The following is a 22641-nucleotide window of genomic DNA, read 5'->3' as shown; positions in this document are numbered from 1 at the left end:
TTGTATCCAGTGCTAAAAACATCCTTGGGCATGCCCAGAATGGTGCTGCAGCTTAGCTCACTCGTGTTCATTGATGGGAGAGCTTTTTCTTCCACTGTGAGATAAAACAAAGCTCTGAGGCACCCATCCAGATTGAGTCCTATGGAGACACTGCTGAGTCACTCTGTCCTGCAGAACCTGGTGTGTTGCCTTTGTTTTCACCATCCCTGCATCTCCTGTCCATGCTGTGCTCACACTGGTGGTGTGGCTGCAGACATGACTGATCCTACCATCTTTTTGGGCTGTACTTTGTCAGGGGAAGGCAGGCGGAGTCTGTTTTGCTTGTAGCAGCCTATGGTGCACAGCTGGGACTTGGACCAAAACGTATTTTCCTTTGAACACCCACAGGCTGCTAAGCCAGCCGTGGGGTTTGGACACGAGATGCATGTTTTCTCTGCATGGTTTCTTGATCACACACAGAGTGACTGTGAGAGCCCAGAGGCCCTGCTGGTGCTACGTGCTGAGCTGTGCTCCTTCTCCCTTCGCAGGACATTGAATGTCTGGCTAGTGATGGGATGCTGCTTGTCAGCTGCTGCCTGGTGGGGCAGATCCGTGTGTGGGATGCTCAGACTGGAGACTGCCTCACTGTCATCCCCAAACCCAGGTGAGTGGCTCTGACCGGCTGCACACAGCAGGCTGCTGCACACCGCTGTGCCAGGAGGCAGCAGTCACAGCCCTCATGGCAGCCCTGCTCCCTGCCGTCACTGTGCTGGTGATTTGTGTCTCTGTGGAGGGCAGGCTCACTGCCTCAGTGTTCCTATCCACCCCAGTCCCTCTAAGGCAATGAAAACAGGAGAGCTGATCCTTTTACCACCGTCTTTCAGGTTACGAAGAGACAGCAGTGGCATTTTTGACTACAAGGAAAGCTGGGATCACAGCCCAGATGGCAAAAACGGTCTGGACGACTCTTTTGAGGGCGGCCATCAGCTGAAGAGGATGCTGAGCCCTCCCCAGCCCCCCCTCTTCTGCGACCAACCAGACCTCACATCCCTCATCGACACCAACTTCTCCGAGCAGGTGAAGGTGGCTGAGTCTGAGCCGCGGCTCCGTGCCGTGGGGAGAGGCCAGAAGGAGGCTGGCTACGATTTCAGCAGCCTGGTTGGGAAGGTGTACGAAGAGCACAGCACATCGAACTGCATCAGCTTCAGCGGCCTCACAGCCCCACATGGGCAGGCCGGGTTCTGCGTGGGGGGCAGCACCGCCCGCTCCCTGGGCTGCGGCAGTGAGGAGGGCGGCTGCGGCGGCCGCAGGAGGAGCCTGGGGGATGAGTCCCTAACGGGGTTTGACAAGTCGTCGCCTCTTCCCTCCTGGGGAGGAGACTTCGAGAGCTCTGTCTGGAGCCTGGATCTGCAGGGGAACCTCATCGTGGCTGGCCGCAGTAACGGCAAGCTGGAGGTGAGGAGGGCAGCTGGCTGCTGGCCGGCACAGGCTGAGCCGTGGTGTGCAGGGCTGGGTCAGAACCCCCAGCAGCAGGCAGGGCTATGGGCTGGGACAGAAATCTGCCCTGAAAATCTCAGTGCTTCGGTTCAGTTCTGTTGTACAACGGAGCGGGAACTGTGCTGTGGTGTCTGCTGTCACCCAGAACGACTTCAAAAACGTTTGAAACAGCTTCTCCTTCACTGGGGCTCGGTTTATTCCTCATTCTTCAGTGTAAGGAGAAAAAATGCTTATTTAATGTGCGATAAAGCAGTGCTCTTGGAGACTGGAGGAGCTTTGAGGCTGCCATGCCATTGGGTAATGGCATAGAGTAGGATGGGAAGGGGTTCTGTGGGAAGATTGCTGGCTTTGAAGCACGCTTGAATTGGAAATTTAAATCTCCAACTTTCAAAATTGGTTTAATTTATATCTAATTTTTGGTCAGTAGGCTAGATTTTTTTCCTTCAAATAAATGCAGCAAATGTTCTTTTAATTCACTTCTGAGCTCAGGTGCCTTCGGAGCTGCTGCCATGAGCTCAGTGCAGGATGCACGTGTAGCACACCAGCATTCATTGTGACCCCAGTAAGAAAGGCACCCACTGATTACAGATTAAAACATCATTTATTAGAAGTAATGCTAGAAGGAAAAAGAGGACAGTGTGACCTTACATCCCTCTATTCATTGGGATCCCCACACTGTGCTGCTCACACAGCACACCCAATCGTGTCCATGAAAGGTCTGGCCATCATCGTGATGTGCCTGTAGGATCCCTGGGGGATCAGAGTGCTGGCATGGTGCTGGGCTCAGCATCACAGCACAAAACCTTCCTCCTTGCAGGTGTGGGATGCTATCGAGGGCACCCTGCGCAGCAGTAATGATGAAAGTCAGTCTGGCATCACAGCCCTCGTGTTCCTGAACAACAGGTAACCTGCGCTCGTGTTTGGTGGTCCCTTAAGAGGGGGAGGACATGGAGGGTGAGACCAGACCCCAGTGTGACCCTCGTGGGGGGCACACAGCCCCAGGCTGGCAGGCTCCCAGCGAGGTGTTTGCTCCCTGCTCCCACTCAGTCCCAGCAGTCACTCCTTCATACTCAAGCTTTCTAGTAATGGAGTATCCAGAGTAATTCTGACAGCTGTGTCTTTGGGTGACACTTTCTGCTCAGACCTGGTTGCTGTTATTCAAGAAGCATTTCTGTCTGCTGGTTGATGGGGTTTCCAAGCACGAGGAGCTGGCTCAGCTTGTGCTCTGCCTGGGGAGGGTCACCTCGGGGCTCTCAACCCCAGGGAGCAGGGAGCCCTCTGCTCATGGAGCTCATTTCTCCCCCAGGATCGTTGCTGCTCGGCTGAATGGCTCCTTGGATTTCTTCTCGCTGGAAACACACACATCCTTGAACCACCTGCAGTTCCGAGGTGAGCAGGCATCATCTCACACCCCCTTCCTGAGCCTTTGTAATAATGCTTCATTCCAAAAACGCTGCAGGATGCCACATCTGATGCTGTGCAGAGGGAGGCATTCTTTGGGAATTCTTTGAGGAGGGAAAGCATTCTGAGCACTGCTTTTCACAGAATCACAGAATGGCTTGGCTTGGAAGGGACCTCAAGGATCACGAAGCTCCAACCCCCCACCAATGCAGGGCCACCAACCTCCACATTTCAGAGCAGCCCAGGCTGCCCAGGGCCCCATCCAACCTGGCCTTCAACACCTGCAGGGATGGACGGGGCATCCACAGCCTCTCTGGGCAGCTGTTCCAGCACCTCACCACTCTCACAGCAAACAATTTTCCCCTCACATCCAACTGAAATCTGCACTCCCTCAATTCAAACCATTTCCCCTTGTCCTGCTGTTATCTCCCCTTCCCAAGAGCTGACTCCCCTCCTGTTTGTAGGCTCCCTTTGGGTACTGTTCTCCAGTGCCTGAGTCTGAAGAGTGGGAGATGTGCTTTAGGGTCAGCTCTGCCCTGCGCCTCTTTCCTCTCCCACCTCTCAGTTACTCCTTCAGCAAGGTCTGCTCCAGGCACTGGCACCCCACATGGCACTGCTGTGACACACGGGAATTGAAGTACCAGTGGTGGTATCTGTTCTGCACTGTGCTGGTTTGTTTGCTTCTGGGGTGGCTTGGAATGGAGAGAAGCCATTGCAGGGGGATGGTTTCACTCCCTGGGGTCTGCATGCTGTGTGAAAGAAGAGCAGGCTCTGGGAAAGGCCTGGCCATGGAAATGCTGTTTCCCTGCAGGACACGCAGCTGTGTGTTCTCTTTTACAAGGACAGCAACAGTGCTCTTCAATTTCACCCTTCTCAGTCTTGATTGTGTAGGGACTGCTGATTTGCTCAGCTCTTTGGTGCCCAGGCTCACACTCTCTTTGAGTTCAGCCTCAGGCATCCTCACTGTGCCCCTCTGGGTGAAATCAACCACATCTGAGCTGCAGTGAGGACTTACTGTGCTTTCTCACTGCAGGAGCTCCGAGCAGAAGCAGCATCCCATCCTCCCCAGTGTTCAGCAGCAGCGATGTCATCGTGTGCCAGCTCACCCACACCGTGTCCTGCGCCCACCAGAAACCCATCACAGCGCTGAAGGCTGCAGCAGGACGGCTGGTCACAGGCAGCCAGGACCACACTCTGAGGGTGAGCAGCCTCTGGGTGTGGGTGAGCTCCTCTTGTGCACAGTGGGGGCAATGCTGGCACGTGTGTGTGTGCAGGAAGGCAGTGCGTGCCTGGGGTGGTGTGGTTGGTGGAGTGCAGTGCAGTGCAGTGCATTCCTGAAGTTGTGCTCATCTGCATGGTTGGGGCTCCTTGGTGGTAGAGTGGCAAAGCTCTGTGTAAGGTAACTTAGTGAACAGAGCATGAGATCACGGAGTCACAGAACTGTAGGACTTGGAAGGGACGTCTGGAGATCCCCCATTCCAACCCCCCCCAGAGCAGGTTCCCTGCAGTAAGTTGTACAAAAAAGCATCCAGGTAGGTTTGAATATCTTCAGAGAAGGAGATTCCCTACATCTTTGGGCTCTGTTCCAAGGCTCTGCCCCACTTATGGGAAAGTTGTTCCTCAGGTTCAGTTGGAACTTTCTGTGTTCCAGTCTGTGCCTGCTGCCCCATGTCCTGGCAGTGGGCAGCACCAAACAGAGCACAGCCCTTCCCTTCAGATCTCCGTCAGCACTGCTCAGATCCCATCAGCACTGCTCAGATCCCCTCAGCCTTCTCTCCACCAGGCTCACAGCCCAGGGCTCTCAGCCTGCCCCATCAGGAGGTGCTCCAGGCCCCCCCACCCCACAGCTGGGCTCTCTCCAGCAGTTCCATCTGCCTGGAGCCGGGCAGCCCCGCACTGTGCGCAGCGCTCCTGCTGTGCCCCCCCGGGCAGAGCAGAGGGGAGGAGCAGCTCCATGCCCTGCTGGCTGTGCTCTGTGCGGTGCATCGCAGGGTGCTGGGGGCCTTCTTGGCTAGCAGGGCACACTGCTGGCTTGTGGTCAACCATTGGTCAACTGTTAGTCCACCAGGACCCCCAGGTCCTTCTCTGCAGAGCTCCTCCCCAGCAGCTCACCAGGTTCCTTGGTGCCCAGCTCTCAAGCTGTGCAGGTCCCACTGTGTGGCAGCATCACAGCCTTCTGATGTGGAAGACCCTCCTGCCTTTGGGCTGGGTGATTTCTGGGACAGTGTCTGGGTTGTGGGGTGTCCCTGTTCTCCCCTGATCCTTCCCTCTGCCCCACGGCCACTCACCTCTGCTCCTCGTGCCCCACAGGTGTTCCGCCTGGAGGATTCCTGCTGCCTGTTCACGCTGCAGGGCCACTCAGGAGCGATCACTGCTGTGTACATAGATCAGGTGAGCTCAGCTGGGGTGGGAACCAGGAGAGCATCCTTTCTGATGGCTGCTGAGCCAGAGGGACCGCGCTGCGTGTGGAGAAGTTGGCGTGTGCTCCTCTGAGTTAGCAGAGGGAGCGATCCCTGGTGTGGGTTTGCATTCTGTCCCACGGGCAGAGGAATGAGAGCAAGCAGTCCTGGGTGGTCTGGGTGGCTCCGCTGCTGTGCTCTGCAGTTCCTGACTCGGCTCTGCCCCTCACAGACGATGGTGCTGGCGAGTGGAGGGCAGGATGGGGCCATCTGCCTGTGGGATGTGCTGACGGGCAGCAAGGTGAGCCACATGTATGCGCACCGCGGGGACGTCACCTCCCTCACCTGCACCACGTCCTGCGTCATCAGCAGCGGCCTGGATGACGTGATCAGCATCTGGGACCGCAGCTCGGGGATCAAACTCTACTCCATCCAGCAGGTTGGTGGCAATGGGGGGAAGGAGGGATGTGTGGGCTGAGGGGGAACAGCTGGTATACAAGGCTGGATAGTGATAGGACAAGGGGGAATGGTTTTAAACAGACAGGGGAGGTTTAGGTTGGATATGAGGAGGAAGCTTTTCACCCAGAGGGTGGTGAGGCACTGGAACAGGTTGCCCAAGGAGGCTGTGGATGCCCCATCCCTGCAGGCATCCAAGGCCAGGCTGGATGTGGCTCTGGGCAGCCTGGGCTGCTGGTTGGCGACCTGCACACAGCAGGGGGTTGGAACTGGATGAGCACTGTGGTTCTTTTCAACCCAGGCCATTCTGTGATTCTATGATATGATTCAACTCCAGCCCCGCTCCTGGCACAGTGCTGGGGCTGAGCCTCTTCTGCTTCAATTCCATGCAGGAGATGGGCTGCGGCTCCAGCCTGGGCGTCATCTCCGACAACCTGCTGGTGACGGGCGGGCAGGGCTGCGTCTCCTTCTGGGACATCGGCTACGGCGATCTGCTGCAGACCGTCTACCTGGGGAAGAGCAATGAGTCGCAGCCCGCGCGGCAGATCCTCGTGCTGGAGAACGCCGCCATTGTCTGCAACTTCGGCAGCGAGCTCAGCTTGGTCTACGTGCCCTCAGTGCTGGAGAAACTGGACTGAGGAGGGACGGGTGCTGCAGGCCGGGCAGTGAGCGCTGGGTGGATGCGGCGATGGGACGGACCTGGATCTGCAGCTCTGCAGGGCTCTGCTGCCTCTGCTCCGTGTGAACTGCTCCGTGTTGGCTGCCAGGTGCAGGCACCGAGCCCTCTGGCCTCTCTGTGTTTCCTGCGCTGCTTCTGGGCTGCATGGGATGGTCAGAGGTTGGTGCGTGTGCTGCTGGGGCAGCGTGCTGGGGGCACCGTGCTCTGCTCCAGGAGCTACATGGGACAGGAGCTGCAGGGCTGGTGGCTGCAGGAGGAGATGCAGCTGGGGGGTGTTGAGGTGGTTCCCTGAGCCGGGCAGGTGTGGGGGAAACCGAATGAAGGCAGTGGGTGTGGGAGCGTGGAGCTGGGGAGCTCAGGTGCCTGCCTTGCTGCAGCACGGCCAGGGCCCCGTTGCCTGCAGTGCTCCATGGGGCGGGAGGCCACGTGCTCACAGCGCAGCTCTGTGGCTGTAGGCAGGACGGCTCCGTGCTCAGAGTGGCTCCACGTGCCTTAGCGTGCAGGCAGGGCCCGGGCAGCCCTGCTGTGTGTGGGCTCTGTGCTGCAGCAGTTCCTGCCCTATTTATTTATATGCTGTATATATTTATTTATTCTGGCAGGAGTGTGCGGGAGCTGCCCCAGGCCCCATCTGCAGCAGTAGCACCTTCCTCCTCCTCCTCCTCCTCATGGGGCTGGGGGAGAGGGGCCCAGGGCGCACATTCTGCTCCAAGGGGTGTGGGGCCATTCCCTAGCAGTTTCTGATGCTCTTTTTGCTCAAGTAAACGACGCTGATGTCTGTTCCTCAAACCCCACTGATTGTAGGGGCAGCGCTGCAGCCCGGGAGCAGCTGCAGGGGGGGAGGAGGAGGAGGAGGAGTTGGAGGAGGAGGAGGAGGAGGAGGACAGCCCCGGCCCCAGCGCCCGCCCCGCACCTTGGGTGGCCTTAGCGCTGCTGTACGCTTTGTGCTGTACAGTGGGAGCATTTTTGTACCGGATCGTGTTTTATATGTGTACAAAGAACCTCCATTAAACAGAACTAACCCGAGTGTGGCTGCTGCAGTGCCGACCCATCGTCCCCTCGCTCAGCCCCACGGCTGTGGCCAAAGCCCAAGCGGGAGAAGCGCTTCAGTGCCAGATCAAACTCTCTTTTATTTTAGTAGCAAAGAGCTGAAAAAGTCAGTTCTGCTCAGAGTGAAAGGCCGCGCTGAGCGCCCGTGTGACGCTGCACAAAGCAGAGGGTGGGGGGAGGCCGTGCCCCACCGTGCCCCACAGAGCTGGGGGCTGTAGTGCTGCTGGGGGGGTGGGCTGAGCCACCCCTCAGCTCTTGTTGAGTGTCCAGAGGGGGTCGAGCATGCTGAGCGGGTCATCGCTGGGCCGGGGTGCCCGCAGCCCTTCGCCCGTCTGCGCCTGCAGGAAGTTCTGTTTGTTCATGCGCTGTTTGCCCTTCAGCGACGCGTCCAACGTGAAAGCCTCGGGTGTGAGCGAGGCGAGGAGCTCCAGTGAGGAGGTGGGCGCCGGGGGGGCAGCGGGGGTTGGCGGTGGGACCTCCTCCACGTGGTTGCTGCTCTCGGCGACACCCGGCGGCTCTGGCACCGGCTCAGGGTTGGGTGCACAGACACCATCCGCAGCCGTCACTCCGTCCGTCCCCGTCCCTCCGTCCGTCACAGCGTCAGGCAGCAGTGGCACAGCCTCCACGGCGGCAGCGTTGGGCACAGGGGCGACCTCCGGCCCCCAGCCCACCCCTCCCTCCCCCCCGCCTGGAGCTTTGATGCTCAGCTTGGCGATGGTGGCCTGGATGGAGCTGATGGGCACATCGCCGCCCAGCACCAGATCCTGCGGGTCCTGCTGGAAGTAGAGCTGCGGGAGAGGCTCCGTCAGCCTCGGCGCTGTGCCACCCGCACCGCCCCCCTCCTAAAGCCCCCACACCCACCTTTGGGGACGCGCTGTTGGCTTTGGGGATGACTGGGGCGCCCACCCCGTGGCGGTGCAGCAGCTGCTCGGCGTGCTGCAGGACGGCCTCGTAGCAGAACTTCAGGTGCAGCTGCAAGAGGAAGGTGGGAGCACAGTGAGCACAGTACCGGGATACGCCCCCCTTACCCCCCGCCCCCAGCCCAGCCGCCCGGTACCTTTTCCTGCAGCATGTGTTTGCGCTGCTGCCGCATGCGTCTCACCAGCTGCGCCAGCTCAGGGATGCCGTTCCCCGCCTCCACCTCCTGCACGGCAGCGTACAGCAGGCAGAACGCGCCGGTGCGGCCCACGCCGGAGCTGCGGGGATACGAAACTGCGGTCGGAGGGCACAAAACCGGGACGGCACCAAATGGATCCCCCCGCCCGAAGCTCCCACCAAGCGCCCCCGAGTCGGGCCGAGCCCGCAGCGCCGCTCACCTGCAGTGCACGACGATGGGGGTGTGCAGCGGGCGCTGGTGCAGGTAGTGGCCGTGCACGTCCTGGATGAAGCGCAGCAGGCTCGCCTTGCTGTCGGGCAGACCCCTGCGGGGAAGGGACGCTCAGTGCGCGGTGGGGACCCCAACTCAACACCCCCCACCCACTCTCCGGTCAGGGCTGCCCCACGCAGTCTCCCCACGCTGGAGCTCCTCCGATGGGAAGGAGCAGTTGGAGGCTGCAGCAGCTCCCGCCCTCCCTGCTACAAAGCGGGACCCCCGTCCCTTCCATGCCCCTCCCCCGGGCCCCCCGAAGCCCTTTGCCATACAGCTCTGGCCAGGAGGTGAACTGCAGATGGATGACGGTGCGCTTCAGGCTCTGATCGCGATACTGCAGCGTTATCATCCGCTCCACGTGGGTCGGGGCCGCCTTCACGCTGCTGAGGACGAGAGTGATGGGACCCTGCACCACCGGCTGGCCCCGCTCCGTCGGGAAATACCGCAGCACCTTTTGCTGTGGGGAGGAGATGGGGAAAAAGGTCAGGAGTGCCCTGAGGTCCCCCTCCGTCCGTGTATCGAGCAGTGCAGGGACAGCTCTCCACTCCACCATGGAGCAGCCCTACCTTCTCCAGCTCCTGCTCCGACACGAGCATGACAACCACGGACACTTTCTGCTCGTAGATCATGAGCCAAAAGTCGGCGGCGGTGCCGAGCAGCGGCGCCTGCGTGGCGATGATGGTTGGGCAGTACGGGGACAGATCCTCCACCCTGCTGGCGTTGATGTAGTCGTCTTTGCCCGAGCGGAGCACCACGCGGTTCCTGTCGTAGGGCATGATGTCCTGGTGTCGGTTCTTCATGGAATAGCAGCGGGCGATGGCGATGGAGAGCTGCCGGGCGTCGCGCTCCTGGGCGTCCTGCAGCTCCTTCCAGAGCGCGTCCAGCTCCGCGGTACCGCCGGGCTCCGTCTGCTCCAGGCGCTGCAGCAGCGCTCGGAAGCGCTCCAGCTCAGCCCGCAGCCGCAAAACGCGCTCGGGTTTCTCGTAGGGATCGTTCTCGATCAGCTGCACCGCTTTGGGCTTCTGACCCTCCTTGGCGTCCGCCTTGGTGGGCTGCAATAGGGGTTGCCCCACGGCCGCCTTGGAGCCGCCGTGTTGGCTCTCGGGGCTGGAGGACAGGAGGTCGTCGGTGGAGGAGCTCTGGCGCTGGAAGGCGGTCTCGGCTGTGCCCGGCGCGGGGGTCAGCGACGGCGGGGGTCTGTGAGGCACCGCGCCGGGCACCAACGGCGAAGGCTGCACGGGAGGCTGCGGGGACGGGGCCGGGGAGGGGACGAGAGGGCACTGCACCACCACGGGGCCCTGAACGTGGCTGAGGACGGGGCCAGGAGATGGGGCGGGGGAGGGCTGCGGGGGTCTCATGGGGGCGGCGGGGTGGCACGGAGCGGGGCTGGGACAGAAGGGCAGAGCCGGGGAGCCGCCGGGCACGGGCTGCAGAGCGCCGTGTATGGGCTGCGCCATAGGGCCGCTCTGTCCGGGCACCGCCGAGCCGAACGGGATGGACCCGCCGTGCGGGGGGAGCCCGGGGGGAGGCAGTTTGTCCTGCCCGGGGGGCAGCGGGTAGAGCTGGGGCCGCAGCGGGGGCTGCCCGGGAGGCAGCTGCCCTACGGGGCCGGAGAAGGGCTGCTGGGCAAAAGGGGTCTGGTGGGGCAACGGGGGCCGGGCCGGGGGCTGAAAGGGCAGCGAGACCTGCGGGCGGGCCGGAGGGAGGAAGGGAGCGGCTGCTGAGGGAGGGAACGGCTGCGGGGCAGCGACGGCCTGGGGGCGAACCGGGATGTCCGCGGGGGGAGGGAAGGCGGCGGGGGGCTGCGCCGGAGGGAACGGAGCCGAGTGCCCGAATGGCGGCTGCAGCCCCGTCTGGGCATAGGGGGGGAAGGAGGCGGCGGGGCCGCCCGGGCGCTGCGGGGCTACGAAGCCCCCCCGGGGGGCACCGCCGGCCCGGGGAGCCGCGGAGGGACCGCGCAGCTGGAGATGGGCGCCTGCACGCTGTCCACGGTGGTGGTGGCCGGGCGGGCGGCCGGGCTTTGCTCGGGGACAGCCACGGGGGTCGGACCCACGGCCGGGGGTCTGACGGGGCCGGGCGGGGGCAGCCCCGGTTGGCCCAGGCCGTAGGAGGCAGCGGGAGCCGCGGCGGGGCCGTGCTGCGGGGATGAGCGCGGGGGAAGCAGGTGGGGCACCGCGTAACCGGGCTGCGCCAACGCCGCCCCGGGCTGCACCGCACCCCGCAGCAGGGAAGCGGCCGGGAAGAGCTGAGGGGCAGAGGAAGGGGCTGAGCTGGGGGGCGGCCCGCTCGCCTGGGGGGCGGAGGGTTGCAGGAGCTGCGGCGGCAGAACCGGAGCTCCGGAGACGTGGGGAAAGGGAGCCGGGCCGGCAGCGGGCGCCGGCGGCAGCCCGTAATGCCCGGGGAGGGCGGGGAAGCGCGGCGGGGCGAAGGGCTGGCCGGGCTGCAGCGGTGCGCTCGCCAGCCTGGGGGCGAAGAGGTCGGGGCCGGGGGGCCGCAGCCCCGCAGGCAGAGCGGGGTCGAGAGCGAGTGCGGCCAGCGTGGCGGGCGGCAGGCGGGCCAGATGTGCGGCCAGGACATCGGGGGGGAGGCTGCGCAGGTCCTCGGGCAGGTCGGCCAAGGCCAGGGAGCCCAGCGAGGGGAGGTCGCCCACCTCTGGCCCCTCGGCTTCCAGCTCCAATGGCTTCTTCTGCAAGGAGGGTTTGGGGGCTGTGGGACGAGGGGGTGGGTGCTTCTTCATTTCCCTGCCAGGAGGGAGTAGGTATTAACACGGGCAGCTCATCCTGAGAATCCCCCATCTCCACCCATCAGGGTGATGGCACTGCCTCTTGGGGTGAGGAGAGCTCATAGGGCTGTGGCACCAAAGCCAGAGCCACCACACTGCAGCCCAACGTGCTTCTCTCCTTCCCTGGCTGTCCCACTGCATTCCCTCCAGCCCCAGCACCACCTACTTCTCCAAGATCTGCTGCCTGTTGGCTTCAGCAGCCTGGCATGCTGCTCGCGCCTTCTCCAGCAGCTTCGCAGCTTTCCCCTCCAAGTCGGTGTAGAAGTCTTTCCCCTCCTGGGATTTCTTCATCAGGTCCTCATAGGCTTCGTAGGAGGCCACCAAGGTCTGAACAGTGGTGTTCCACCTGGGGATGTGGGACAGAGGTGTGTGCATGCACACAGAGAGCTGGGCTGCCCTCATGTACCCCACACTGGGTAGCCTCAGTGTGCAGCACCAACAGCCACCAGAGCCTCCAGCCCCACAGGCAGCCCCTGTTTGGCGTGGGTGAGGGCTGTTTCCATACACCAAGACCCACAATGTCCCTGTGCCCCTACTCACTTGTGCTCCACCTCTGCCAGGGCCTTGCGCACAGCTGCGTATTTGACATTGGCATCTGTCAGGGCCTTCAGGATGTTCTCCTGTGCAGCCAGATTCTGCTCCAGGTATACCTTGATCTGGTCATACTTCTTCAGCTGCTCCTCAAAGAGTTTCTGCCCGGAGAGGGAAGGATCTGAGGGGCCAGCAGGCACACTGCCTCCCAAGGGGCTCAAGGTTGGGATGGAGCAGAGCTCTCACTGCAGCCCATACTGGGGTACATGGCACAAGGAAGGGCTGGGGGCACCCACCTTCATCTCAGAGCGATCAGTGGTGACCAGTGAGGTGGTGATATCGTCCTTCTGAATCATCTCACGCAGCTGCTGCTCCAGGGACATCCGCTGGTCCCTCATCTCCTGCACCTTGCCCAGGATTTTCTTCAGGTTTTGCAGCACCTGTTTGTCATCTGGGGGATAGAGAATGCTGAGCGGCTGCGGTGGAGCCCATGAAGCGACCCCAGCCCAAACCCAAAGCAAAGGGAGGGAGCTGCAGGGGGTGGGATGTGGGGTGGGTCAGCAGTATGGTTCTCACCTTCGCTCAGCGTGGGTGAGGGCAGCGCAGCCCGGACCTGTTCCAGCGGCCCGCTGAGCAGGCGGAGGTTGCCAATGTGCAGGTTCATGGCTTTGTGCAGCTCTGTGTTGGTGAAGCTGGCCTTCTCGTGTACCTCCATGTACTTGGAGCACTCCTTGCTGACCTCAGCCAGCCCTGTGGAGGATGGTGGTGGCGGGGAGCCCTGTGGCACTGAGCCCTTCCCCAGTAGCTCCTGCAGCTTTCGCTCCTGTGCCTCATCCTCCTCAAGCAGGTCTCGGATCTCCTTCAGCGAGGCCTCCACGTCAGTGAACACCCCAGAGAGCACTGGAAAAGCAACACAGAGGCTGGTTTGTGCCCAGGAGGGGCAAACCCCTCTGCTGCAGGCAGGACACCGTCACCTACCACAAACAGCCAACGGGAAGGATGCTTTAGGGGTAAGGAATTTATACAGGCAAGAAAATGGTGATAAGAGATTCCCCAGCTGCAGCCAGGGGGAAAACAGACAATCCCAGCCCCTTGCTGGTCCCAGTGAGCTCACCCTGCATGGACTGGACGAGGTTCTTGACGGTGTCGGGACGCACACTGAGCGCAGCACACTTCTCCATCAGGATGGGGGGGATGTGGCTGTACATGTCCAGGTTGTCTACTGTCTCAGGGTCCAGCTGCATGGAGTCCATGAACTGGCTACAGGTGGAAAGAAGTGATAGCACCTGACCACCCCCAGCATCCCCATCCCACACCACAGCCACTTCAGGGCATGGCCCTGAGGAGTTGTCCCCCAGAGCAAAGCAAAGCTGCAGGGTGAATCTGGGAATTGGTCACTGCCCAGAGCTGGGCAAACTGGGACAGACTGTGCTCAGCCCGAGAGCAAAGGGCCAAGAGCTCAGAGGTGTCTGTTCCCATCAGCAGACACCCCATGCCCAGCTCACTGCCCTACACCCGGGTCTGGAGCAGGGGGAGAGGCCAGGGCCCCATTCAGGTACAGCTCACACGTACTCCAGCACTTCGTTCTTGGCTTCAATCTTTGCCATTACGTCTCTCAGCAGTTTGGCCTTCTCCTCACTACAACAAAGAGAAAAATCCCTGAGTGCTGCTGTGAGACTCAGGAAACAGTAACAGAATCATAGGGGTTGGAAGGGACCTCTGGAGATGAGCTGCAGCCCAGCCCCCCCTAAAGCAAAAGGACATGAGGACTCCCTAGGGACACAGGCTGTTTGTGAGCTCAGTCCTGGAGATCTGCACGCAGCTCCGTGGTTGTCCTGGGACACACCTGTACAGTGAAGAAGCCTCGTGGGCAGCCATGGGCACCAGCTTGGCAAAGATATCAGGGCCAGTGACAGCAGGGTCTGTGGGGTTGACAGGGAGGGCTTTCACCAGTGGAGCACCTACAGTTCAAACACAAAGCACATGTGGGTCTCCAGCCTCCACCAGGAAAACTCCTCTGTTCCAAAGTCAAAGCCTCATTCCTAGCAGATTCCACACAGAGGAGGGCATCTCAGCGCAAAGCCCCACTGCTCCAGAGGTTTCCTGCATCTCCACAGATCCACCATGCATCCCTGTGCGTGTCCCCCCTCCCCCCCTTAGCAGCTCACAGGAGGGGGCACTGCCCATCCTTACCTTTCACAGACTGCAGAGTGTCCAAGGCAGGCACAGCTTCATGGTAGATGAAGTCGTTGTCTTTTTTAGCTGAGTTGTACCTAGAAACAAGAAGTGATGAGAAGCACACATCACCCCTGGCTTCCTGAGCATGCTTCCCATGGAGTCAGGTTCTGCCCCTCCTGGAATAGTTCTGGGAAGAGCCAAGAGCCTCAGGCAGCACGGGGGGACACAGGTCACTGCCATACTGAGGCTCCTCACTAGCTGCTCAGGCTATGAGGTGTTTGTGGCCTATAGAAAAGCAGGACAGTTATGGCTGGGGCAGCCTGAGCACACTCACTTGCCACCGATCACATCCATGGTGAATCTCAGGGCTTCCTGGACAGTTTCTGGCTGTCCCTGCACAAGTGACAATAAAAGCAAGTTAGCACAGGCAAGGGTAGGGTACTGCTGCCCCAGTGGCTGATTGCAGCTGTGTGAGCTGCAGGTACAGTCAGAGTGTGCCCTGGGAGCAGCAGCACCACCAGCCATCTCCTCATCACTGCGCCCTCCCTGTGGGGCTGCTGGAAGGTAACAGAGCCTTGGAGAGGGCTGATGGATGTCCTAGAGGGGAATGCTGATGCTCTGGGAAACCATAATGTCTGCCACTCCAGTCAATGGGCAAAAAAAGCTTTTACATTGGCACCACCAACTCTCATCTTTAATACTGCACTGCCTACCAGGGCCCAGCCCTCACCTCCCTCGCCCTACACCAGTACCCTGTGTGACTCAGTCCCCATTTCAAGACACTGCACTCCAGACTCACACCAGCAAAGCAAAAGTCCCTTGTGTCACTCTGTCCCTTTCCTCAGGAGTGGACAGCAGTGCCTGGTGTCAGCCCCAGAGGTTTCCCTGAGCACTGCTCCCAGAGCAGGGATGTGAAAGAATCATGCCCAAGGGTGCTTCCACAAAGCAGTGACAGACTGAGGGTTTTACAATCTGGTTACTGCTACCAGAGAAAGAAGGAATGTACCTTTGCCAGCTTGATAGCTTCATTGAGTTTATCCAGTGCACTCTGGAAGTAGATTACCTGCAGAGAGAAGAGGAATTAGCCCCAAATACGTTAAAAGCACCAGAGTTGGCCCAGAATTACGTGCCTACTCCTTGCATGGGAGCACCACCAGCCAATCCCAACAAGCAGCCTTGTTCAGTGTAATAGGGTTTGCTAAGAACACCTGTGTGGCACCAAAACAGGCCCACAGAGCACCAGCACTCTTAATAAACTCTTAATGCAGATACCCCATCATTAGCATGACAGTCCCTCCCAGGACTCAATCCAGGACTCAAATGAGGGCAGGACCTCAATCCAGGCAGCACGGGTCGACACAGCCACACTTACCCTTTCCCCAAACTTCTGCTGCTCTTCAGCCTGTTTTCCCATGTGCAGCTGGAACAAAACACAGCAACAGTGTTAGGGATCCTTCCAATGACAGAAAACTTTCTGGCAAGCAAATCAAGGGCTGGTCTCACATTGCAGACCGGTGCCACTCTTCCCACTTACATGGGCCACAGCAGCAAAATAGTAGATCTTCATTTGAACCAGCTTCTTCCAGTCCTTCTGGATCTTTCCCAGCAGTGAGGCTGTCTCCGAGTTCTCCAAGGCCCGGCAGGCCTCTTTGTAGTAATCCACCACCTGTGGGGAGCAGAATGGGCATTTGAAAACTCCACAGACAGATCCCAGTTTGAAAGGAAAGCAACAATGGAAAGGATTCAATGAGATCACTCGGCCAGCACAGCAAGAAGTTGGGGGGCATCTTATTGATGCATTTTGGGTCAGAGCCAGAGACATCCCTGTGCTAAGCTTTTCCCAGAGGGTGGGTTAAAAATACAGTTTTCTTCATGGAAATTTGCTGTCCTTCTGCTTTGAGGAGCTGACTGCACTCCTAGCTTGCTGTGATAGCAGCCCTGTGTGGCTGCACTGATGCTGTACAGGGTCTGGACAAACCCCTCCAAGTTCTTCATGCCAAGCACCACTGCCATGCACAGAGAGAGCGAGGCTGTTTGCTTACAGCAGGTGCTTATGGAAACAGCAAGCATTCAGCACAGAGATCCTCTAGTGCCTCACCTGAGCGCTGATCCGGGCCACGAGGAAACTCTTCCTGTTGTCCAGCATGGACTTCTCTAGCAGACACTCCTGTGCCTGACCCTGCCAAAGTAAGAAGGAAGCCTGAGTTTTCCTGAACAAGAAACCCTCCTGGACTCACTGGTAGCAGTCCCTTTCTTGACAAGCCAGCACAGCACTGCTGACACAGTCCAAAAAGATGTCCCCAACAGCCCATGGGCCCAGCAGTGTGGCACAGAGCTCTTCTTTACAATTTCTCTGAAAGAGTAGTCAGGCACTGGAAGAGGTGGAGTCCCTGTCCTTGGAGATGTGGCACTTAGGGACATGTTGGGGATGGTTTGATGGTTGGGCTTGGTTATCTTAGAGTCTTTTTCAACCTTAATGATTCTATCTTTCATATCCCTGCTCTTAGGAGCAGTGCTCAGGGAAACCTCTGGGCTGACACCACGCACTGCTTCCTCCCAACCCCGCTTCCAGTTACACAGCAGCTGCCCCAGGGCATGCAAGGAGCCATTCCCACTTCCCCACTGCCCAAGAGCCCACTTCCTACCAGCATGAGGTTGATGTTGAGGTTGAGGATCTGGTGGCTCATGTCTACACTGTAGGAGTGGGGGAAGTGGTCCCGCAGGTAGGTAAAGGCACCAGCAGCACACTGGAAATGGGTGCACGAAACCTTCATGCCCTGAGCAGACAGGAGAACATGTGTCATGCACGCACAAAAGCCAAGCCAGTGGATGCGAGGAGGTTGTGGAAGACTGGAGAGGCAGCATCCTCCCTTCACACCAATGGTTAGGGTGATAAAATCCAGCTCAGCAGGGTTTAGATGTTTCCTGTGCTGATCGTGCCTCCCTTGAGACTCCCAAAAGCAGCTGCCACAGCCTGCCACAAGCTCTTAGGGCCAGCTTCAATCTAGGAAGCTCTCAGTGCATTTAATGGTGTTTTTAATGCAGGCTATGCATGCACAAAATTGTGGCCAAATCCTGTGTGAGATCTCTCCCCTCCCAATCCTATGTGCTGAGAAAACAGAAGACATCCAGAGCTGGTGTCTGACATTGATGCTTTTAACAACCCACACTGAAAAGCAGGGACTGTTACCTCCTCAGACACTCTCTTGTCCATGGCGCCCAGCATGGAGTGCAGTGCACCTGAAGAAAGAGGAGCACAGCTCAGTGAAGTGATTTGCAGCTGGTCAGCTCCCACGCAGCCCCACATGCAGTGCCAAAGCCAGAAGCTGGGTGTCCCTTGCCAGTGAAGCACAGATCTGAGTAGGTTTCACTAAAGCCCTTTGCTCTGTGCGTTACTGAACAGAAAGCAGTCTGCAATGCAAGGAGCAGCCCCAGTCACAGGGATGTGAGTAACTTCAGCTGCACTGACAGCGTCTCTGGAATGAGTGTGACCTTTCCTTTGGTCCACAAAAAAATCCAAGGCAGGAGAGCAAGAGGGCAACAAGTGTTGCATTTGTGTTTTTAAACATATTATGAGGGATGCTGCATGACACAGACAAAGTCTGACTGGGTTCTCACTGTGCTACAAAGAGCCTTCTTCCTGCAGCCATGGAACCTGCAGCCCAGCTGTGACTCAGGTGCAGGGCAGTGCACAGCTGGGGTGCTCTCAGATAAAGAGGAAAGGGAAAGAAGTTTCTGGAAAAACTCAAAGTCAGCTTCCTGTGCTTCTGCCTGGCTGCTCCAAGGAGGAAACAGACTGAAGGCAGGGCAGAGAGGAGGGATATCCCTCATGCCCAGTGAAATGAAGGGTGGACCAGCAGGGCAGCTGGTCTCCCAGGACTCACCCAGATTGTACAGGATGCAAGCCTGCTCATACTTGATGTCCTCATGAGTCACCGTCTTGCCTGAAAAGATCTCTGTCCTGCAAAGAAAAAAGGCTGTTCACCAACTATACGTGGAGCTACAGGCTCTGTCTTGCATCTCCATGGAGCCAGCCACTGTCTCAGCTCAGCCTTCCTGCCAGCTTCCCAGGGCAGGATGCCATTTCCCACAGGGCTCCCAGGAGCCCCTGTGCCTGACACAGCTGTATTTCAGCAGCAAGGGAAGCTGGCCTAAAAGTGCCATCACAAAGAGACCAATGATTGCACTGCCCTTCCACAGGTTCTGGGAGACAGATTCTCCCCACCAGCCTCCAACCCCAGGGGCCTCTCTAGTACACCAAACTGGAGGCACGTAGGGCACTGTGCCAGAAGAGTCTTCCACATAGATTAAGGGGAGAGGTGCAGTGCAGGGTGGAATGTATCAGATATCTGTAAAGGACATGCAAAGTGATGAAGGGGCAGCTATTCTGGTTTGGGGCAACCTCTTTATTTCACAAAGTGCAGCAGTCACTTGCAGCTCCCAATTCTCCCATCCTTAATGCCCCAGCCTTGAACGTACAGGAAAACTGTGCCCTACAAAGGCATGAAGAGGAAGCTCCTTCTCCCCTACCCCAGCACAGCAGCACCTCACCATGCAATGGGGACTGCAGCCTCCTGCTCGGCGCCCATGGGGATCCGGCTTTGCAGGTAGTGGAGCTGGCCAAAGTATTTCCTCAGTGTGCTGCAGCCCTCGAAGTCCCTGGGCACGTTGACGGCACTCTGGGAGAGACAGAGAAAGAGGAATAATCTGCCCAGGGCTGGGCAGCACACTGGCTGTGATGGCAAAGGGCGCAGTGCCCATCTTGGCTTGCAGCAAGGTGTGCAGATGGGAGCAGGTGCCTTCTGGCAGGGGACAGCTGGGCTCACACATTTGTTGGCACCCCCATGATAAGCACACTGAGAAAAAGATGTCTGTCTGCCCCCAAATTATGCATTATGGAACCAATTTATGGATCCAGAGCAATGAGATCAAGAAGGAAGAACCTGTGTTCTCCCTGTCACAGAGTGAAACAATAAAAAGGAGGAATTTGAGAGCAACTGGAAACGTCTCATGCCCCTGATCGGATGCAGTGGGGGGTGTCTGCAGCCTGCAGGGCTGTTAGAGCTGTTCCTTTACTCCTGAAGGAAAAGACAGGCTGCCCTGCCAGCACTTGTACACGCACAAAGCCCTCTGGCTGCCAGGCCAACAGCTCTGCCTCAGTCCTGTGTGCCTCTCACCATCCTTTTTTTTGGAGGCTCTCAGTGGGGCTGTGGCTATCAAACTACAGAGCCCTAACATCCAATCTCCTCAAGCTCTCAGGGAGCCCAAATCATCTCAGAAGTGCAGGACACAGCCTGGCTGCTAAAGCAATGCCATTCGGTGATGCTGAGGCCAGCAGTGCTGACTTACCTGCCGGAGCACCTCCAGCTTCCGCAGCTCCTCATTGTAGTTCTCTGGGTTCTCCCCATAGTTCTTCAGGACAAACTGGAAGGGAGAAAGAACAGGTAGAACCTGACCCCATCTGAGAGCAATACCCACAACCACTGCCCGCCCCGGATCAGGCAGGGCCTGCAAGAATTCTCTGTGTTGTTTCTGACAGGCACTTTCCCATGGAATTTGCTCAGAGGGCAGCCTGGGGATGGTGAGAAGGATGTACTCCTGCCCAGGGTTCTGCCAGGAGTGGGGAAGGCACTATTGGGGAGGATTCACATTTTATACTCATCTGTGCCTAACTCATTTGCATTAAGGAAAAGCCTATGCTGAGCACCCAAGGGTGAGGTGGCTCAGTGTCAGTCCAAAGGGGATACAGGAAAGCTGGGGAGGGACTCTTTGTCAGGAGCACAGAGGTAAGACAACAGTAATGGCCTTAAACTACAGCAGGGTGGATTTAGTAACACAACAGCACAGGCAGCCCAGAGCAGCTGTGGGTGCCCCAGCTCTGCAGTGCCCAGGGCCAGATTGGATTGGAGGTGCCCCTACCCATGGGAGGGGTTGGGTCTGGCTAGGCTGGAGGGTTCCTTCCAACCCAAACCAGTTATGATTCTTTTGGGTTACACTTTTGGCAAGCTTGGCACTTCCAGACTGAAGAGAGCTCTTGTGGCTTTGTATACTGCAATCCTCTGAGCACTTATCTGCCAGGTTAAGGCAGTTTGGGTATGTCTGAAGCACTGCTAGCCTGCTTGCCACTGAAGTAGATCTAAATCTCCCACCATGCAATAAATAAAATATAAAAATAAATCCATACACAAAACTCTCAGCCGGGCCAGAGCTGCACAATGCCCAGGGCTGTGGGGCATGACTCAGCTGCATGGTGATGAGGCCACTCCCAGTGTCACCCTGTGTCCCCTCCCACCCCACTCCTCTGTATCCACATCCCAAAATTCAACAGGCAAGCAGGTGGTGGCACAGAAACACCTCTGTCCATGCACGTAAATAAATGAATTTGTAAATCAACAAGGTTGTAAATCGTGGTTTCCCTCCATAGGTGGCACTGCAAAGTGCCAGCTGGAGGTGGGGCTTCTTGTTCATAGCTGATAATTAAGTCCTGAATCTCCCTCCACTTCATAAAAACAAACTGAAGGACAGAGGTGACAGCTCTGCCAGGACAGCCCACTCATGCTGCAGGTGAGGGTGCACGCTCACCATAACATCACTCTTTTCAGTCAGAAATTTTAAAGAACAGGCAAGAGCTTTTAGAGAAGCAAACATCACAAAGGCCTAAAAACACGTTCAGAAGAAGGTGGGGAAGGAGTGCCCAAAGCACAGCTCAAACAAGTTCAAAGGGAGAGAGGCTCAGCTTCCCTAAAGTCAGAGTGATAGCCAGGGCACCAAGCTGGGGTCTGCAGGAACTTTTCCTCCCTCCATGTTTTGCTTTGGACAGGGAACACATTGAACATGATGTCCTTTGCGGGCACAACAGATGCCTGCTAATCTTTCACATCTCAGCTCCAAGGTTGGCAAATATCATTCTTTTCCATCAGGGCAAATGCCACATTGCTCCCTCAGAGGAAAATACACATCCCATGGGCAGGGGATGAACAGGAATGGTTTGGGTTGACCTCGACACAGGGCAGCAGCCCTCAGCCCATTGTTGGCTCTCAGTCCACCTATTGGCTATTATCCCTGCATGTTTCTATCCCAGGACAGAACTCCAGTTCTGGCTGTCCCACGCTGTGCCTTGCAGCCCCTCCGCTGTAGGATGAAGAAGCCTCTCACTAGCAACAGAAGCACACATGAGCACAAACCCACTTCTCGTTTCAACTCCTGATGGGTGCTGGGCAGCTCCTTTTGAAGGTCACTATAACTCTGCCATACTCGTAGCTTCCCTCAATCCTTACTGCTGCACATCGGGGTAACAGAGCTTTGCCAGCAGTAGGGCTGTCAGAAATGATAGCACCAGCACACTCTTCCTGAGCGTCCTCCTCTCCCCAAAATCCCCAACAACAGAGAGAGATGAGGAGAAATTCATCTGCACGCAGCACTGGGCTTCTGACACACGCTTCTTGATGACACCAGTGCTCACCACGGTTATGAACCACCAGTGCAATGCTGGAGAAGGTCGGGTCTGAGGAAGAACATGGTGCTGGGAGCTGGTCACGTGCTGCAGGGACAGAGCTGCCAACTCACCCCATAGCTCTGGCTCCTACTGGGTAATGCAGGGCTTGAAGAAGCACTAAAGCTTCCTCACACTCCAAACTCTGCCCCCAAGCACCTGCAACGATTACCCACTGCCCCAGTGATGAAAGCCCTGGAGAGTCCCAAAGTGGGCACAAAGCCCTCGGGTGACAGGGCTGGGACATGCCAGCAGCCTCACTTCCAGCCCAACACCCCACACCATGCTGAGTACAGCCAGGATAAGGTGACCCGACCCACAGAGCCCCACAAACCCCTCCCAGCCCCACACCTACCGCAGCCCTAGGGACAGCCCAGGACCTCTGCCAGGCCCTGAGCCCACACGGCCTCCCCACAGCCTTCACAGAGCCCCAGCGCTCCTCTCCCTCACAGGCCCCTAGCCTCCTCCCAGCTCCACAGACACCCCACAGATCCCCCAGTGGCCGTCAGCCTCCCCCCACAGGCCCCGCAGGCCCCACACGGTGCCCCGGGATCGCTCCCGGAAGGGGCCTCGCCTCACGCAGGCCCTGACCCCCACCTTCTTAACAGCGGCGTTGAAAGCGAACTCCCCGGCCTCCTTGAGATCCAGCCAGATCATGGGCATGCGGGGCACGGCCTCCATCCCGGCCCAGCCGCCGCCGCCCCGCCGGAAGCGAGCGCAGGGACTCACGGGAAGCAGAGTCCTCCAGCCCGGCCGTGCCGGGGCGGGGCCAGTTTCCTCTTCCGGTCCGATGAGACGCCCCGCCCCCCTGCGCGTGCCTGGCGTAGTTTC

General features: G+C 58.5%; 2 protein-coding genes across 4 annotated transcripts in view; one reads left to right on the top strand and one right to left on the bottom strand.

The window, feature by feature from the left end:
* The window catches only part of SCAP (SREBF chaperone), a 57270-nt gene extending 49836 nt beyond the window's left edge, over nt 1-7434 (top strand). For all 3 annotated transcript variants that reach the window (XM_031608271.2, XM_031608272.2, XM_031608270.2), the window contains 8 exons: nt 528-643; nt 864-1434; nt 2294-2379; nt 2783-2865; nt 3911-4077; nt 5188-5268; nt 5509-5715; nt 6125-7434. In XM_031608271.2, coding sequence (XP_031464131.2) covers nt 528-643; nt 864-1434; nt 2294-2379; nt 2783-2865; nt 3911-4077; nt 5188-5268; nt 5509-5715; nt 6125-6370 — 1557 coding nt within the window. In that variant the 3' untranslated portion in view covers nt 6371-7434. The remainder of the gene's footprint in view (nt 1-527; nt 644-863; nt 1435-2293; nt 2380-2782; nt 2866-3910; nt 4078-5187; nt 5269-5508; nt 5716-6124) is intronic.
* Nucleotides 7435-7518: 84 nt separating this feature from the next.
* PTPN23 (protein tyrosine phosphatase non-receptor type 23) lies at nt 7519-22598 on the bottom strand. Its single transcript, XM_031608269.2, is given in 26 exon segments — nt 7519-8246; nt 8320-8430; nt 8516-8654; nt 8775-8879; nt 9100-9284; nt 9394-10767; nt 10770-11568; nt 11776-11955; nt 12150-12301; nt 12437-12591; nt 12717-13040; nt 13255-13400; nt 13713-13778; nt 13987-14101; nt 14334-14413; nt 14653-14711; nt 15325-15381; nt 15691-15738; nt 15853-15984; nt 16417-16497; nt 16964-17095; nt 17509-17558; nt 18203-18279; nt 18870-18997; nt 19668-19742; nt 22408-22598. Coding segments are annotated over 26 exon segments (5394 nt in total). The 5' UTR covers nt 22492-22598; the 3' UTR covers nt 7519-7706.
* Nucleotides 22599-22641: the final 43 nt, after the last annotated feature.

Source organism: Phasianus colchicus, chromosome 6, assembly GCF_987193195.1.
Source record: "Phasianus colchicus chromosome 6, bPhaCol1.hap1.1, whole genome shotgun sequence".
NCBI classification, from domain to species: Eukaryota; Metazoa; Chordata; class Aves; order Galliformes; family Phasianidae; genus Phasianus; species Phasianus colchicus.
This window is presented reverse-complemented; position numbering and strand designations above follow the sequence as displayed.